This window comes from Symphalangus syndactylus, chromosome 13, assembly GCF_028878055.3.
Source record: "Symphalangus syndactylus isolate Jambi chromosome 13, NHGRI_mSymSyn1-v2.1_pri, whole genome shotgun sequence".
Lineage (NCBI taxonomy): Eukaryota > Metazoa > Chordata > Mammalia > Primates > Hylobatidae > Symphalangus > Symphalangus syndactylus.
In genome coordinates, this window is record NC_072435.2 from 103,792,622 (window position 1) to 103,809,793 (window position 17,172).

At 48.3% G+C, this 17,172-nt stretch overlaps 1 protein-coding gene across 3 annotated transcripts in view; it reads left to right on the top strand.

The window, feature by feature from the left end:
- The window catches only part of WSCD2 (WSC domain containing 2), a 359,309-nt gene extending 343,317 nt beyond the window's left edge, over nucleotides 1-15,992 (top strand). For all 3 annotated transcript variants that reach the window (XM_063614375.1, XM_063614376.1, XM_055236736.2), the window contains 2 exons: nucleotides 5,370-5,570; nucleotides 13,868-15,992. In XM_063614375.1, coding sequence (XP_063470445.1) covers nucleotides 5,370-5,570; nucleotides 13,868-14,220 — 554 coding nt within the window. In that variant the 3' untranslated portion in view covers nucleotides 14,221-15,992. The remainder of the gene's footprint in view (nucleotides 1-5,369; nucleotides 5,571-13,867) is intronic.
- The last annotated feature ends 1,180 nt before the right edge of the window (nucleotides 15,993-17,172 follow it).

The window sequence follows — 17,172 nt, forward strand, 5'->3', positions numbered from 1 at the left end:
GAGAATGGGGAATGGTGGCCTATACACCAAGTATTCGCCATCTGATCTAACTCAACCTCCTAACTTCAGAGAAGAAGAAATGGAATCTTAAGATGGAGTCAGGAGATCTGATTTTCAGTCTGAAAGTTCACTCTGATACTTAACAGCTATGAGAGCTTGTGCAAAATTCTTCACCTCTCTGAGCTTTAATTTCCTAATCTATAATACGGGGATGTCAGTACTGAACTCAGAGATTTTCCAAAAAATATAACAAGATAATGTTTGTGAGATACTATGTGTGAGCCTGTAGTGTAAAATAGACATTTTTTCAATGCTATGTATGTAACCAGGACAGTCATTTACTTAGTCAAAGGCAAAGAGGATTGGTTTCTGACTACACGTTAGCATTGCCCAGGGAGCTTTTAAAGTCTTGACACACAGGCTGCATCTCAAACCATTTCCATCAGACTGTCAGGAGTGGGCCCAGGTGTGGGTGTTTTCTATAAGCTCCCAGGGGATTTCAATGCAAAACCAGAGCCAAGATCCCTGGCCCTAGACGAAGAACCCAGCATTCTTACTTCCAGACCCAAAACATTCCAAAAATTCATTTTTTCCCTGTGTTTGTTAATACTCTAGTGTGGGCATTATTAATTGGTCATTAATGGAGTGAGCCACCTACTAAAATTTTAACTGGATTTAAAAGAAAAAAAAGAAAACATAACCCCCTGTGGCAATTCCCTGCCTCAAGCTGTGTCTAGTTACTGGATGTTTCCTTCATTCGTTCTGAGACAGGCAGGGGGTTGTGGGCTGGTCACAGGCAGCTGAGGCTTTGAATGTAGTTGCCTTTTCATTAGGAGCTTTAAAATCCTTCCTGCAGCCTGAGCCCTTGCAGTTAACATTGAACTCTCCCTGGGAGCTTGGAGCTGGCAGTGGGGTGTAGACAAAATGAAGAGCCGCTTGCCCCCCAACAGCATCAATCAATCTAGCTAACCCTGCCCAGTCTCTACCCACATCACCTTGCAGCTGAAAGATGCTTAACTTCATGAAATCCTTTGCCGCATTTGCCACCCTGGGGCAAAGTTCTGCAGCCCCTTTCAGACTCCAGGTATAATGGGCTCTTTGTAGTTCGAGAATGCACTGGAGATTTGCACGTGCTATCATCTGCACAATGAACTGATCCCCCGGCAACTCTTGCTGATTTATCTAAGTCCTTTAGAGTTTCTTTTCTTCTGCTACCAACTTGCTGGATGGCTGGATGCATGTTCCCCTGCCCCTCGAGACCTCAGTTTCCTCCTTTGTAAGAAGCATGTATCAGATGAGTGGTCTCCCAGACCCTCTTAGGCCTGACAGGCTGTGTGACATTTTCTCTCTTTATTCCATATTTTCTGCAACCTGCTCTTCCCTCAGACTGGAAAAGGGTCCACTCCACCAGCAAGCTGGTGAGGGAGGGAGGGAGGAAATTAATGAGTGAATGAATGAAGAAATGTAGGGACCTTTCCCTCCCAGAATCCAAGTGTCTGTCCCACTTGGGTCTTTCTTCCCTTTCCCTCACTGGGTGCAACTGCCATTTGCAAAGCATGGTTTTCTCTGTCTCTGTGTCCATCTGCCATCTGGCGCTCCCTCTCTCTCTCTCATTCTCTCTCTCTCTCTCTCTCTAGTTGTCCTTTCTCTGCATGTCTACCTCTGCCCAGTATGTACCTCTGCCTTTCTGTGTTTCTCTCTTCGTGTCTCTCTCTGTTCTCTCTCTAGGTGTCTATCTCCCCTTCTCTGTTTTTGTCTCATTTTATTTCTGTGTCTGTTTATCTCCCCCAACTCCTGCCTTCTCCCCCACTTTGTCTCAGTCCCTCCCTCTCTCCAGGTAACTGTGTCTTTCTCTCTCACCGTTCCCCTTTCCCTGGGCTTCATCCCCCCTCTCCCTGCCTCTCCCCATCTCAGAGACCTCATTGGCCTAATGCAGGCTCAAGCTCTGTGGTATGTGAGGAGCCAGAGCCCTGACTTCTGAAGGAGGGGAGACAGAAGAGGGAAGGGCAGGATGATGTTCTCAGACTGGTACATCAGCCCACAAAGTGGGCAGCCTCTCAGCCCACCTGATGCAGGACAATGATTTCTGAGGATTTCCTTGTCCTCAAAACAAATCCCGCTGTCCTGGAGAACCACCAGCCTTCAGGGGTGTCCATGCCTGGAGCCAAGATGGGACTTTCCTGTCCCAGTAAACTCTAGGACATGCAGAGATGTGCAGTCTCTGCCACTTCCCTTCTCTGTACGTTAGCTCCCCTAACTGAAAAATGCATGAGCAACTATAGTAACAGAGGTTTGGAAGAGAGAAGGGAAAAACATATCTTGTTCTCTCTGTGGCCCTGAACAAGGTTGTTTCTCCAAATCCTGGGACAGTTGGGCAGCTCCTTAGAGTTTGAGGGTCACATGGGTGCCCAAGATAAGCTGATATTTTGGTGACTCTTAAAAGATAGGATTTAAATATATCATGTTTATGTCATGGAGATGCTGGATCCTGGGTGTCAAGGACAGTAGAGAGGGGGACACCCTGGTGGTGGAGTCCAGCAATTCCGCTCTGGCTCAAAGCTTGCATCCATGATTCCCTTGCAATTACCTAGCCAGGCCTTCTTTAGAAGACAATTGAGCAACTATCTGTTGTTCCTCAGGCAAACCTATTCCATGTGCCTTCTCAAAAGTTCCTTTCCAGACATAGTACTCTTCCCTCTCTGGGACACATTCTGCTAAATGGAATTTTCTCTACATTTGCAATACTCCTATAGATAAACTCCTCAGGCAACCAGAATCTGGAATATGAAACAGATCTTTCCCAATCTTCATAGCTTTTCTAGGTTTTTTGTTTTTGTTTGTTTTTAATCTTGATAAATACTGTGCTAAGTTGACCCCATCATGAACAAATAGAAATGTTGTAACTTGGGTCTCCCAATGCATGGAGCTGATTGAAAATAGTTTGACCATCCTTCCATGTTTCTGGCATTTTTTTTTCCTCATTGAGAATCTATGTGAGTTCTGGTATACCCTCTGCCTGTGTTTTCCATTGCTGTGCTCATAGTGAAATAGATTTTGGTAAAGATAAAATGTAACCATGGATGGAAAGCCCTTTGTCCATGTCATGCAGAGCTCTACCAGAATACATGACATGAAATTATATCCAGTGTTGCCTTGCATAAATGTTTATGTCCAAAGCTCTCTCTCTCTCTCTCAAGCCCCCACATCCTATTCCTCATTCTCCTCTGGAGGAGATTTTTTCCATGACACTGTGCTTCCCATCGACCTCAAAGGCTGTGGGTTAATATTTTCTCATGGGCACGGGTCAGTGCTAATTTGCAAGACTAGGCTTATCCCAGGCAACTTAACTTGGCAAGTCCCAGAATGGAATCTGATTGAAAAAATCACATTCCATTCTTGGTTCTTCTGCTCAGTGGCCATGTGAGGGAGGCTGCACCTCTCTGGACCCCTGTCTCCAGGAACAGGAGCAGGTATCAAGCCAGTCTTCACCTCCATCCATCTTAAAAGCCAGAGCACAACAGGGAGGGAAGAAACTATACTCCAAGGTTTGATGATACAGGGAGACTTCTCAGTCCATGATTTCACCCTAAGTCTTATTCTGCATTAGCTGCCATTTATTGAAGTGTTACTGTGGGCCTCATTGACTTCTCACAATGGCCTTGTGAGGGAGAAAGTGCATGGACCCATTTTACAGATGAGGAAAACTGAGGCCCAGAGAGGTGACATGATATCCAGAATGACTCATTGGGTTGTAAACACAGCCAGTATCTTGAAGGCCTACTACAATAACATTTCTACCTGGCCTTAATATCATATCCAAATGCCTTAGCTTGCATGAGCTAAGGGGCACTTAGAGGGTGAAGGACACGTGTGCCCGGAGCCCAGGTTTGTATCTCGGCTCTGCCTCTTCCATAGCTCTGTAACTTGGGCGAGTTATTGGACATCTCTGCCTCAGTTTCCTCATCTGTAAAAATTCCTCATAGAATTGTTGAGAGGATTGAATTGCTTAATATATGTAAAGGGCTTAGACTAGTCTCCAGCTGCACAGAACTTCTCTCAGCTCCTCAGCTTTTGAAAGGAAAACCTGATCATGCCCCTCTTTTTTGCTTAAATCCTCTTAAGTGTTTCCCAGTCTTTCTGGTCTAGTGCTGGCCTCTTTATCACAGACCCCACAACCCTCTCCAGCCCCATGCTCCCCTCTTGCTACCTGCATTCCCTCTGCAGTCACTCGTATGTGACAGATTTCTTCCCACCCACCACAGGCCCTTTGCACCTGCTTTTCCCAGCACCTGGCCCTCCCTTCCCAGCTCTCTTGAGCTAGTAAGTTTCTCCTCATTTTTCAGTTCTATGCTTAAGCATCTCTTCCCCCAGGAAACCTTTCTGGATGCCACTTGACTAGGTCAGTGATTTTGGTTGAGCTGACTGGGCTGCCCATCTCCAGGCTGCAGGTTAGGACCATGTCTATTCTATGTGTCTGTCATCATCTGGGACCAATCCCCCACCCCCCACCCCCAAGGCATGTCCTTTCATGGTGATAGCAGAGCTCCCTCATGTAGAGTAAGCAGAAACATATGATGTGTCTTGAGACTGTGCTGAAGACCTACTTCCACCCTCATTCTATGGGCAACAGGAAGTCACATGGCCATGCCCATCATCAGTGGGGTAGGGACGCTGACTCCCCACAAAGAGGAATCACCCAGTACATCACTGGCCCCTCTCACAGCACCCAAGCCTTTTCTCTTTTTTTCTTTTTTTGTCAAGAGACAGGTCTCACTCTGTCATCCAGGCTGGAGTGCAGTGGCATGATCATAGCTCACTGCAGCCTCAACCTTCTAGCTCAAGCAATTCCCCCGCCTCAGCCCCCCAAGTGGCTGGGACTACAGGTGCATGCCACCATACCTGGCTAAATTTTTTTAAATTTTTTATTGTAGAGAATGGGGTCTCACTATGTTGCCCCGGCTGGTTTCAACTCCTGGGAGCAAGTTATCCTCCCACTTTGGCCTCCCAAAGTGCTGGGATTACAGGCGTGAGCCACTGTGCCTAGCCAGCACCCAAGCATTAATACTCCCCTTTTGTAACACTCACCAGGGCAGTGGTTTTACACTTATTTGTGTTCACTATTTGAATAATCTAACTCTGAAAAACAGGAAGACTCGTGAATATTTTTGAAGACCCGTGAATGTTTTTGTAAGTCATTTTAATCCCAGGGTCCTAGCACAGTGCCTGGCACATAGTAGGTGCTCAATAAATACGCGAATGACTGAGTGCACAAATGCATGAGGATTCCTGAGGTGGCCCAGAAGAGAGTGGGTTGGGCTTCCTGCTTCCCCAGCTCACCAGTCCTGTTCCTCACCTCTGGCTGCGGGAAGGGTTTAAAGGTGAGCGGGACCACTGGCGCAGCGGACGGACCATCTGCATCAAGACGCACGAAAGCGGTCAGAAAGAGATCGAGGCCTTTGACGCAGCCATCCTGCTCATCCGCAACCCCTACAAGGCCCTCATGGCTGAGTTCAACCGCAAGTACGGCGGCCACATAGGCTTTGCTGCGCATGCCCACTGGAAGGGCAAAGGTACAGCTCGGGGGAGGAGGGGAGGGGAGGGGAGGGGAGGGGAGGGGAGGGGCGGGGAGGGGCCCCGGGCTGCAGGGGGCGGTGGGAGGGTCCCGTGCTCCGGACCAACGTGGCCAGCAAGGAGGCAATGCCTCATGCGAGGAACCCTGGAGGACATCCTGGAGGGCGCGTGTCATGCTCTAGTCCTTGCTTCCAGTAGAGTAGGTGCCTCCCACAACCCCCCACCACCCACAAGCAGCACCTTCTGTGAGCCGGGCTGCTGCATCGCACAGGGGATTAAAATCATGGGCTCGGGAGAAAGACTCTTTGGATTCAGATCTCAGCTCTACCACCTCCCATAAGGGCTCATTAACCTCCCTGAACTTAGATGGGCCCATCTATAAAGTGAAGATTATAAAACTGTGAGGCTTTAAGAATTTTACAAACACTCAGTAGGTGTGACTTTCATGGCATTGGAGATGCTCATGAAATTGATGTGGGATTGATGGAAGCGGGTTAAAGAGCCCCACCCTGGAAGTCAAGAGACCTGAATCCAGCCCCAGGTCAGTGCCTGTGTTGCCACGAGGTCCTGAGAGCACAGGTACAGGGCATCATTTCAACGAATACTCGCAAGAACTCTGGGTGGCGAGGCTCAGAGAGGTTAAGTGACTTGCCCCACATCACGCAGCTGGGAAATGGCAGCATGGAGCCCCAAGCATGGAACTTACTAAGATGACCTGGGTTTGAGATTCAGCTCTGGCACTTACTAGGTGACAGAGGGCTGTGTGGATCATTTCAATGCAGGGCAGCCACCCAGGGCAGTGGCCAGAGCTTTGAAGTCAGACCCAACTTCTGCCATCTTGAGCATTCTTAACCCTTCTCAGCCTCAAAGTCCCATATCCATTATAGGATGATCTCTACCACCATAATGAAAGTCACATCTACTGAGGGCTTTGGAAAAGGCTAACTTCCTAAATCCCCACCGTAATTGCCTCCTTTGAGAGATGGGATAACCGAGGTCCAGGGAGGTTAAGGAGCTTTCCCAGGGTAAGGGGGATATAGGGGGTTGTTGTTCAATGAGTATAAAGTTACAGTTATACAAGATGAGTGAGTTCCACAGTTCTGCTGTACAATAGTGCCTCTAATTAACAAGAAGGTGTTCTTTACTTAAGATTTTGGTAAGAGGGTAGATCTCATGTTAAGTGTTTTTTACTATACACAAAAATGAACAAAGAAAACAGACTAAAGGAAACTTCCAGAAGTGATGGAAATGCTTATTACCTGGATTATGGTGATGGTAACATGAGTGTATCCACATAACCAAAGTCACTAAATTGTATATATTATGTGCAGTATTTTGTATATTAATTAGACCTTAATAAAGCTGGGGTTGGGAGGAGTTTTTCCATAAAGTGGTAGAGCTGAGATTTGAACTCAGGGAATCTTGCTCCAGAGCCCACACTCTTCAGCACTGCACTGTGATAATGGATTAGATGAACCATTGGTGGCTATGAATCACCGAGTCCAGAGCCCCCGACACACAGCAGGCGCTCTGCAAGTGTGAGTTGTCCCCAGCTCATCCAGCCTCCAGGAACCAGGCTGCTCCAGTACTCCAGCCCCTCTCCAGAGAGGAACAGAGCAGGGCAGGATGACATAACTCAGCAATTCACCGGTAACACCCTCAATACTAACTTCGTTGATTAAAATCCTTGGGCCTGCCCCTTGGGTCCCAATTCACTCAAGGCAGTTTGTCTGTTCCTCCCTCTGCCTCACTCCTCTTCTCAGTGAGGGGGTGGAAGCTTGGATAGGTGGTGACATTTGTCCGGTTATTCCCAGGGGTAGAGAGGCCTCTGAATTATTTATTGGTAGAACAATCAGTCAAAAGCAAAACTGGTCGCCAGGCTGAGATATCCATATGTGCAAATGGTAGTAGCCTGTCCTAAGAGCACAGACTCTGCTTGTCAAAGCTGGAAAAGACCTGGGAGATCAGTGACCTCGGTGGGCCTCTGTGCTGGCTGCTCCTTAGGGTCCCTGGAGGAGAGTGGGAAAACCCCAGTGCCCAGGCTGCACCCTGGACTATTACTGGATGGAGCCTGGACATCAATATATTTTTTTTCAAATTTTATTTTAAGTTCTGAGGCCGGGTGCGGTGGCTCACGCTTGTAATCCCAGCACTTTGGGAGGCCGAGGCGGGCGGATCACGAGGTCAGGAGATCGAGACCACGGTGAAACCCCGTCTCTACTAAAAATAAAAAAAATTAGCCGGGCGTGGTGGCGGGCGCCTGTAGTCCCAGCTACTCGGAGAGGCTGAGGCAGGAGAATGGCGTGAACCCAGGAGGCAGAGCGTGCAGTGAGCCGAGATTGCGCCACTACACTCCAGCCTGGGCGACAGAGCGAGACTCCGTCTCAAAAAAAAAAAAAAAAAAAAAAGTTCTGAGTTACATTTGCAGGATGTGCAGTTTAGTTACATAGGTAAACGTGTGCCATGGTGGTTTGCTGCACAGATCAACCCATCCCCTAGATATCAAGCTCAGCATACATTAGCTATTCTTCCTGATGCTCTGCCTCCCCAACACCGACAGGCCTCAGTGTGTGTTGTGCCCACCCCACTCCCGCGTTGTGTGAATATTTTTAAAGTTCCCCAGCTGCTTCTAATGTGTGTGGAGGGCTGAGAACCACTGATTCCTATTGAGTAGTGGGGAAACTGAGGCCAAGAGAGAAGCAGAGACCACCAAGGCTGGTCTAGCCCAGGCACCCTGCTCTCCCAAGTGAACAGAAACGGGGCTTACTTGGGAAGCTCTTGTGGGCACTTCACATTTGATATCTCATCTAAGCTCTCTAGGGACCACATGAGGTAAGAAAGGCAGTGATCATCAGTACACCCCACTTTACAAGTGAGAGCCATCCCAGGAAGGGACAAGTCTCTTGACTAAGACCCTAGGTACTGACTAAGCTGGGATTCAAACCCAGACGTTAATCACCAGGCTCTACTGCCTGAGACGTTGCTGACCCTTTGGTAACATTCAGATATTTTCCTCTTCCAGAGGAAGAGGAACCTCAACCCCGTCTTAGGTTCAGACAAGTCTCCTAATTCCCAAGAACCACCCGTCTCTCCTCTTTTTCCTTATTCAAAACAGCTGGGAGCTCTAAACCAACACTAAGGAAGGAGTCAGAACAGGCTGAACGGAGAGGCTGCAGGGAGTATGGGATAAGGGGATCCACCACACTCATCTCATATTGGGGGCCTGGGGTCCCATGTGAGTCTGAGATGGGAGAAGAGATCTTCTCCAAGTGCCCCCTCCAAGGCATGACCCAGGTACGCAAGGGCTCTAGTAGAGAGGCTTCCTTAAAGAACAGAACCCCCAGTCTCCACTCAGCCCATTCTTCCCTTTTGCGTTCACCCTCTGGCCCCTGGAGACACTTGAGTTTGAGACCCTTGCTTTAAGGTCCTGAATTAGTGGCATCAGCATCTCTTGGGAGCTTGTTGGAAATGCTAAAACCCACTGAATCAGAAATTCTGGGAGTGGGACTCCAGAAATATGTGTGTGTGGTTTTTTGCTTTTGTTTTGTTTTGTTTTGTTTTGAGACAGAGTCTTGCTCTGTTGCCTAGGCTGGAGTGCAGTAGTGTGATCTCGGCTCACTGCAACCTCTGCTTCCTGGGTTCACGCCATTCTCCTGCCTCAGCCTCCCAAGTAGCTGGGACTACAGGCGCCCAGCATCATGCCTGGCTAATTTTTTGTATTTTTAGTAGAGACAGGGTTTCACCGTGTTAGCCAGGATGGTCTCAATCTGACCTCGTGATCCACCCATCTCGGCCTCCCAAAGTGCTGGGATTACAGGCGTGAGCCACCGCACCCAGCCACAATCTGTGTTTTAACAAAACCCTCCAGGTGATACCGATGAGCACCCTAGTTTAAGAACCATTGCTATAAGTCCCTGCTACTCAAAATGTGGCCTGTGGACCAGCAACATGGACATCACCTGGGAGATTTTTAGGCAAGCAAATGTCAGGTCCTATCCCAGGCTTCCTGGGTCAGAATCTGCACTTTAATAAGATTTCCCCAGACACTTCATGTGCACTTTAAGGTTTGAGAAGTGCTGCTGTTGGATGCCCTCAGTGACAGAATGTGAAGGTCACCCTGTAAGAGCCAAGGTCACCTAGCTATTGAGTGTGTCCACCCCACCATGCCCTTGTCCCCCTCCCAATTACAGCCCAGTCCAGACTCCTAGAACCACCACCCCCACTCTGCTTTTGGTTCCATAGAGTTAATTTTACAATCTCCCTAGAGTGAATTCACAGCAAAATTTTATGTGATATGATTATACAAGGTGAATTGTCCTGGATCTGTTTAATGAAACAGATACTGTGTTTAATGATTCCATGGGGAATTAAGTACAGTTAAACTATTAATCAGGCCCCAGTTCTTTCCATCAACAAGAAGATGGAGGGGAGGCTGGCCAGCCTGTGCCCTGCCAGGCACACCTGTATGACAGTTCCGGTGGAACCAGAACTCATTACCGATGTTCCATGGCTTTATTGCCCAATTTGCAGACAGCAGTCAATGATCAGGAATCCTGAGTTAAACGAGGGCTTTGGTTTCTAATTTTTCTTCTTTTTCTTTCCAATGAAGTAATTTGAGAGTTTCAAGAGAGGAAGCATTGCCATAGGAGGGGGCCAGGTGGTCAAACATCTGCTGCTGAAACAGCTCGGATATCTATTGTGCTTTTGGAGGGATGTTTGAACTAAAATGATGGAGCATGTGGGGAGTCAGGAGATACAGGAGGACAAATAGCATCATGGACAATCGTAACACTAACCAGTATTTATTGAGCACCTTGCTTGTCCCAGGCGCCGTACCAGGATCTTTGCAAGTCTTATTTCACTCAATTTGCACAGCATCTGTAGGAGGTAGGTCTTATCCAGATCACCATTTTGCAGATGGGTGAACTGAGGCTGAAGATCGAGTAATGTCTCCAAAGTCACATAGCTCATGTGGGGAGGAGCTGGGTCCTGAACCCCGGCAGTCTGACTGCAGAATCATCTATAAACAGACCCCACGTCTCAGACAATAGCCTGAAGGTAAATTGAGCAGTAGGCAGCCTAGAAGTCATGCTTCCCTGGTCCCAGAGTGAAAAGAGGGCAGGAGCTGATCAGACCAGGTGCTCTATTTTTTCTTTTTAAAAATGTATTTATTTTTATATATTTAGGATGTACAAGTGCAGGTTTCTTGATATATATAAATAAATGTATAAAATCAATATTTTATATATGCATGCACACGCATGTATATGTACCACATTTTCTTTATCCAATCCTCCACTGAGGTTGATTCCATGTCTTTGCTATTATGAATAGTGCTGCACTAAACATGTGTGCAGGTGTGTTTCTATGTAATGATTTCTTTCTCTTTGGGTGGATACCCAGTAGTGGGATTACTGAATTGAATGGTACTTCTATTTTTAGTTCTTGAGAAATCTCCACACTGTTTTCCATTGGGCTCAGTCTGGGATAGGTGTGGGTTGGAACTCTGCCTTCAGCGCCCATTGTGTGGACTTGGGCAAGTTGCTTCCTGCTTCTGAGACTCCTTTTCCCTGTGTCTAAAATGGAGCCAGTATTAAGAATTCCTACTCTCTAGGCTACGTGAATGCACGGAATGAGATCATGCATGCAGAGTGCCCCACATCGCTCCCAACACCCAAGAAATGCTCAGGCAACATACATTCCCTTCCTGCCCCTCAGACAGAGGCGCCTGGTGACCCACAGAGGTTTGCAGTCAACAAGGACACACTGTCATCTCCATGCCCCCTGCATCTAAGACTAGGATACCTGGAGCTACCTGAGAGACTCCTTCCTTTTTCTTGAGCCATCCTGCAGCCCCCTTTCAGCAACCATTTGAGATGGTGAGAGGAGGCCAAGCCTAGAAGTTTGGATCTGTGTTGTTGCTGGGTGCTAGGCGACGAGCACCGTCTCTATCACCTGGGCAACTCCCCTGAGAGTAGCAGCTATTCTGAATCATCCGTGATGCTGTAAGATGATGCAAGAGTGGGGAAATTCTGAAAAGGGAAAACAGAGCATACAACATGCTAGATTTTTCCTAATCACTCAGATACATCTGGTCTTAACCCATTATAACAGTACGGGCCCAGTTAGCCAGACATATTATAAATAATCTATTTTAAGGATTAAAAATATCCTTGTCAGCAGCATAAATATCTCCCAAGCAGCTGTGATGTTCCGGGGGACTTGGTGGGGAAGGAGTCTTGCCACAGATTCTGATGTGTTCTGCAAAGAAAGAGAGGCCTTTGCCACACTGCAATTTGGCAGTTGTGAATTTCAATTTAGTTCAACAACCGTTCACTGAGCACCTGCTGAGTATAGGCAGTGGGAGGAAGTGGCGATGAGGCTGCTGGTGCCTGGGAAAGATCCATCCTGGAACCAGGCAGGCCTGATCTGGATGGTGCTTCCTGGCTGTGTGGCCATGAACAAGTCACTTCACCTCTCTGAGCCTCCAGTTTCCTCCCTGGTGAGGAGCAGACAGTAGTCCTTTTCCTTTCAGGGTAGTCAGCAGGATTAAATAAGATAATGGGTATCCATCGCCCAGCAAGGGTGTAGGAATTAATTTTTAAAAACCAGCTGGGCTCCCCAGTGCAGCCTGGGGACTCACCACCCTCGTTCAATAAACAGAGTTCTTCTGTTGCCTGCTCTGGCAGGCGCCGGGTAGTGTTTGTCCTTGCGAGAAGCAGCAGGTCTCAGTTCATGGTTTTGGAGCTCCTGCCCTCTAATTCTCCAGCTGGGGCTCAGAATTGAGGCTGTGATTCCTTTTCTCTGTTCCCAACACCCTCCAGGTCCCCCTTCTGCACTTTCCCCGGCTCCTCCTTCTGTGGGAGTTTTAGCAGCTCCAGGAACTGACTGCCTCTCCCCATGGAATTCCCAGGTTCTCTGTAACCTGTCTTTCAAGTCAGACAGTCCCAAATGCACCCTCCAAGTTTGCATGACAATCCATCCTGTCATTTCACCATGACACTTCCATGAAAAATAAAGAAAGGTAGGACAGAAATGTGTGAAGATGATGTTAAAAATAGTCCCACTTAAACCCTGCCCTCAGATAGCTTACCATCTGCTGGGGAGACAGACTACAGAAGTGGGGGGTTTCTGCACAGCATAATGAGTGCTGTGGGGGGCTGCCGGGGACGGAGAGAGGAACTGTGAAACCTAGAGGAGGCACCCGCCTGAGCCCAGGGAGTCTGAGAAGATGACCTGAAAACAGAATAATATCAGTAATAACAGTAGCCAACATTTATTGAGCACCTGCTGAACTCAACACGCCATGCTAGAAACTTTGTATCTTTTTTCTACTTTGTATAACAGCTCCATTATTATCCTGTGAGGAGATACCACTACTACACAGAAAAATTTGGTACTTAAAAGCCCAGACTTTGAAGCCAGACTGCTTGGGTTCAAATCCTGACTCTGCCAGTTATTAGCTATATGACCTTGAGCAAATTACTTAACCTCTCTGGGCCTCAGTTTTCTCTTCTATCAAATGGAGATAATGATGATACCTCGTAAGGTTGTTGTGAAGATTAAGTGGAATTAAGAGCTATATTAATATAGTTATTAATATATAAGTATGTAATCTAAAATATACAATTAATATATATTAGCATAAATAATATATAACATAATAATATGTTGTATATTATATTATAGTAACACATACTTATACATAGGGTTTGCCTGGCATATAGTAATCACCAAATGAGTAGCATTGCTATCCCCAAAGAGAAGGTGGTGGCCAAGAATATTCCAGGGAGAAACAGCGTTGAGGTGAGAAGTATCGGGGTGTGTTTAGAGCTCTAAAAGGAGTGAATTGAGCTAAGTTGTTATTCTTTTTGTTTCTGAGGTAGGGTCTTGCTCTGTCACCCAGGCTGAAGTGCAGTGGCATCATCATAGCTCACTGCAGCCTCGACCTCCTGGGCTCAAACAATCCTCCCACCTCAGCTTCCTGAGTAACAAGAACTACAGGCATGCACCACCATGCCCAGCTATTTTATTTCATTTTTTGTAGAGACAGGGTCTTGCTGTGTTGCCCAGGCTAGTCTTTAACTCCTGGCCTCAAGCCATCCTCCAGCCTTGGCCTCCCAAAGTGCTGGGATTATAGGTGTGAGCCACCTCACCCGGCCTGTATTATTACACTTAATTGTTAATTGTGTTACTGTGTTGTGCTGTGAATAACAGTAACCACTGCCAGCACCATCTGACTGGGTCTTTCGAACTCCTCCTCCCTCTGACTGTGTCCTCTCTCCTCTCTCTGCAGAGTGGCCAGAGTTTGTGAGGAACTATGCCCCATGGTGGGCCACTCACACACTGGACTGGCTCAAGTTCGGCAAGAAGGTGCTGGTGGTACACTTTGAGGACCTGAAGCAGGACCTCTTCGTCCAGCTGGGCCGGATGGTCAGCCTGCTGGGTGTGGCTGTCAGGGAGGACCGGCTGCTCTGTGTGGAGAGCCAGAAGGATGGCAACTTCAAGCGCTCGGGGCTCCGGAAGCTCGAGTATGACCCCTATACTGAGGACATGCAGAAGACCATCTCTGCCTATATCAAGATGGTGGATGCGGCCCTCAAAGGGCGGAACCTCACGGGTGTCCCTGACGACTACTACCCAAGATGATGCATCCACGTAGGGGAAGGGTAGACTGGGAGTCCTGACCACGCAGGCCCTGGGGACTCAAGAGCCCTGGTGACCCCCACTCATCTGTCCTCTCTTTGGTCTGGGAACAATCCCCTTGGCTGCTCTTTGCCTTCAATGAGTTTCCTGCATGACAGAGGAGGCTCAAGGGAAGAGACTGTCCAGGCACTACCACTCTGCTCACATGTTCCCCCCTTGGCAATGTGGGGCATCTTGTTTGGGGGGTTCTAGTTACATGGACTCTTTTCTGTCTCCTGTGTCCCTGCCCCCACCACTGTGGGTTCCACTTGTAGGAGGGAGGGCTCATCCACTTCATGGAGACTTGCTGGATGCCCCATGGCAATTGTCAAGGCTCTTGATGCATGAGCCCAGGGGGCTATTGTAAAAACTTGGCCCCAGATGCTTGTCCCTTCTGGGCTGAGCTTTCTCAGCCCCCTTCTCATCTCCACCCAAGAAGTGCTGGCACCGATGTTTAACTCAGGCCACCTTCTGTTCTAAAGAAAGATTGCTGGGAAGTTTCTCCATGGCCTTAGGTTTCTGACATCCTGGGTAGTGTGGGGAGGCAATGGTGCTCACGGCAGGTTAATTGGAGACACCATGTGGGGCCATTGGTGTCATGAGCCCCCCAGGCCACACTGCTTCTCAGAAACGAGCTGCTTGCCTTTCCACCTCCAGGGCATGAACCCTGTCCCTTTCTATCCATGCTGTGTCCAGGAGGTGACCTTGAGACCCTGAAAGCACCTTCAAGGAACCTCAGGCACCAACAATGAGCCCACAAGGATGGTCACATGCCATGTGCAGAATTTGACTTAGGAGAGAGCCCTAGTGACACATCTCTCCGTGGCGGGCTTCAGTCAGTCTTACACTGCCCTTCTGGCCCCTACAAATGGGTCCTTTGCTATCCAGGTGAGACAGCAAGAGTGTTCTTAATCAGGTGGAACCACACCCAAAATGGACCCCCACTACCTTCCCAGACCATCTATCTCTCCTTGATCATAGTCCAACAGGGCCAGCTTCCCTTGGTGGCCCTTTAAGGAATGGAGTGAATGAAATTGTGTCATTCTGTACAAACACTGCTGTCTTGATGCTGAAATGCCAAACCAAAGGATTTCTGAGGACCTGAATCACGGAGCATCAATCTTACAAAGTGTTGGTCCAGAGCCCCATCTCTTCCCCAACCCTGGACACCAGTGGCTTCCCACTCAGTCCAAACCTGCACCATCCATCATTGTGTAGATGAAAAAGCCATAGGTCACAGTCTCTTTGCTATTCTGTTGGAGCAGCCTCCCTATGCGGTCCCTCTGAAGACTTGGGGAGCAGGTAAATGCTCATTCCCAAGTAGCAAAGAGACCACGGAGAAGGTGCGTGTAAAGAGTTATATTTTTGTAAGAGGAATATGATTAATACATTCCGCCCTTTGGAACCTGGCCATGCAAAGGAAGGGCACAGGGATTAGACCTGTGGCACCCTTCCCTGATTCCCTCATCTGTAGAATTTGGGCTGCCCCAGGCCCACCCAGGAGGCTCTGGTATTTTGTACCATGTTTCTTTCCCCCAGGAGAATTTCTAGTCTTCTTTCATGAAGCAGTGGAGGGGTTGGCCTCCCTTCTACTGGGAGGTTGACTCTCTCTGGGAGACTCTTGGTCCAAGACCTGGGTCAGTTCTTTGCTGGTGGTCCCCTCTGACCACAAGCTTCTGTCTGAAGATTCCTCAGGTCAACACCATCATTAAATGCGAGTTTTGTTGATGATTCTACCATGTGGTAGAGTGTTGTGTAAGACAGGTTCACAAATGGGATGTTTTCCTAGTGTGTGTGTGTGTGTGTGTGTGTGAGAGAGAGACAGAGAGAGAGAGACAGAGACAGAGAGAGACAGAGAGGCATAGAGAGACAGAGAGGCATAGAGAGACAGAGAGAGAGAGACAAGAAACAGAGGTAGACAGAAAATGTTCGGGGTGGCGGGCGGGTTGGTATATAACTGCTTTTGTGCCTGTGTGACTCTGGCATAGCTGCTCAGGAAGAATTACGTGCCTCTGTGTGTAAAATTGCCTTTGTGTTCTCCTGCCTCTCTATGTTTTGCAACTGTATCCCACAAGTTGCCGTTATGACCATCTTATTTGTAATGAGTCTGTGCAGGTCCTTGTGTATGGGATTGCACCCGCGTAAAGGAGGAAACGGTCAGTGTGCATGAAATCCATGTGTGAGAAGCTGCCTATTTTTGGCGGGGTGAGGGGGGGGCAGGTCTTCTGCATATACCTTTTGTCCTTGGCTGCTGTGACAGGGAGGGGATGTGGGGAGAAATGGTGGATGGGACAAGGTCACTAGAGTGTGGTGGAAGTGTTCCTGCCTGAGTATGTGCACAGGTATGGAAGAGGTTATCTATGAGAGGCATCCCTTCTGTGTATGTCTGTAAGAGAGTGTGTGTATGTAAGAAAGAGAGAGAGAGACAGAGAGAGAGAGAGAGAGAGCAACAGAGACACAGAGAGAGACCCTGAGTGTCATGCTTTGCACAGCCATATGCAGCAGGGAAGTCAGTGAGAGTCCAGGAGGACAGAGAAGTCCACTCTGTTCCCTGTGGGTGGGGATGAGTGTTTCTAAACCTCCACATACCACTGAAGGAAGACCCTGTGTTCTTCCTCCTCATGCATCAGAGGGGCTTCTGTGAGGAGGTGCTGATGTCCAGGGGCTGTTTCCCAGCCAGAGGGAGAGGCAAAGTGTTATATACTGCCACATGGACAGCACGCGGGGTAGGAGCTGGGCCAGGCAGACGAGAGAGAGGGGCTTCTCCTCCCCCAGGCACGGAGAGCTCAGGAAGACTGAGAATGCGGGGATGACTGTGGTGGGGAGGGGAGAGGAAGGTCTCAGAAAGGGTGTGAGTTTGTTCCAGAATCCAAAAGAACAGGGCATTTCTCTAGGGGTTCATCTTGGCTCACAAAA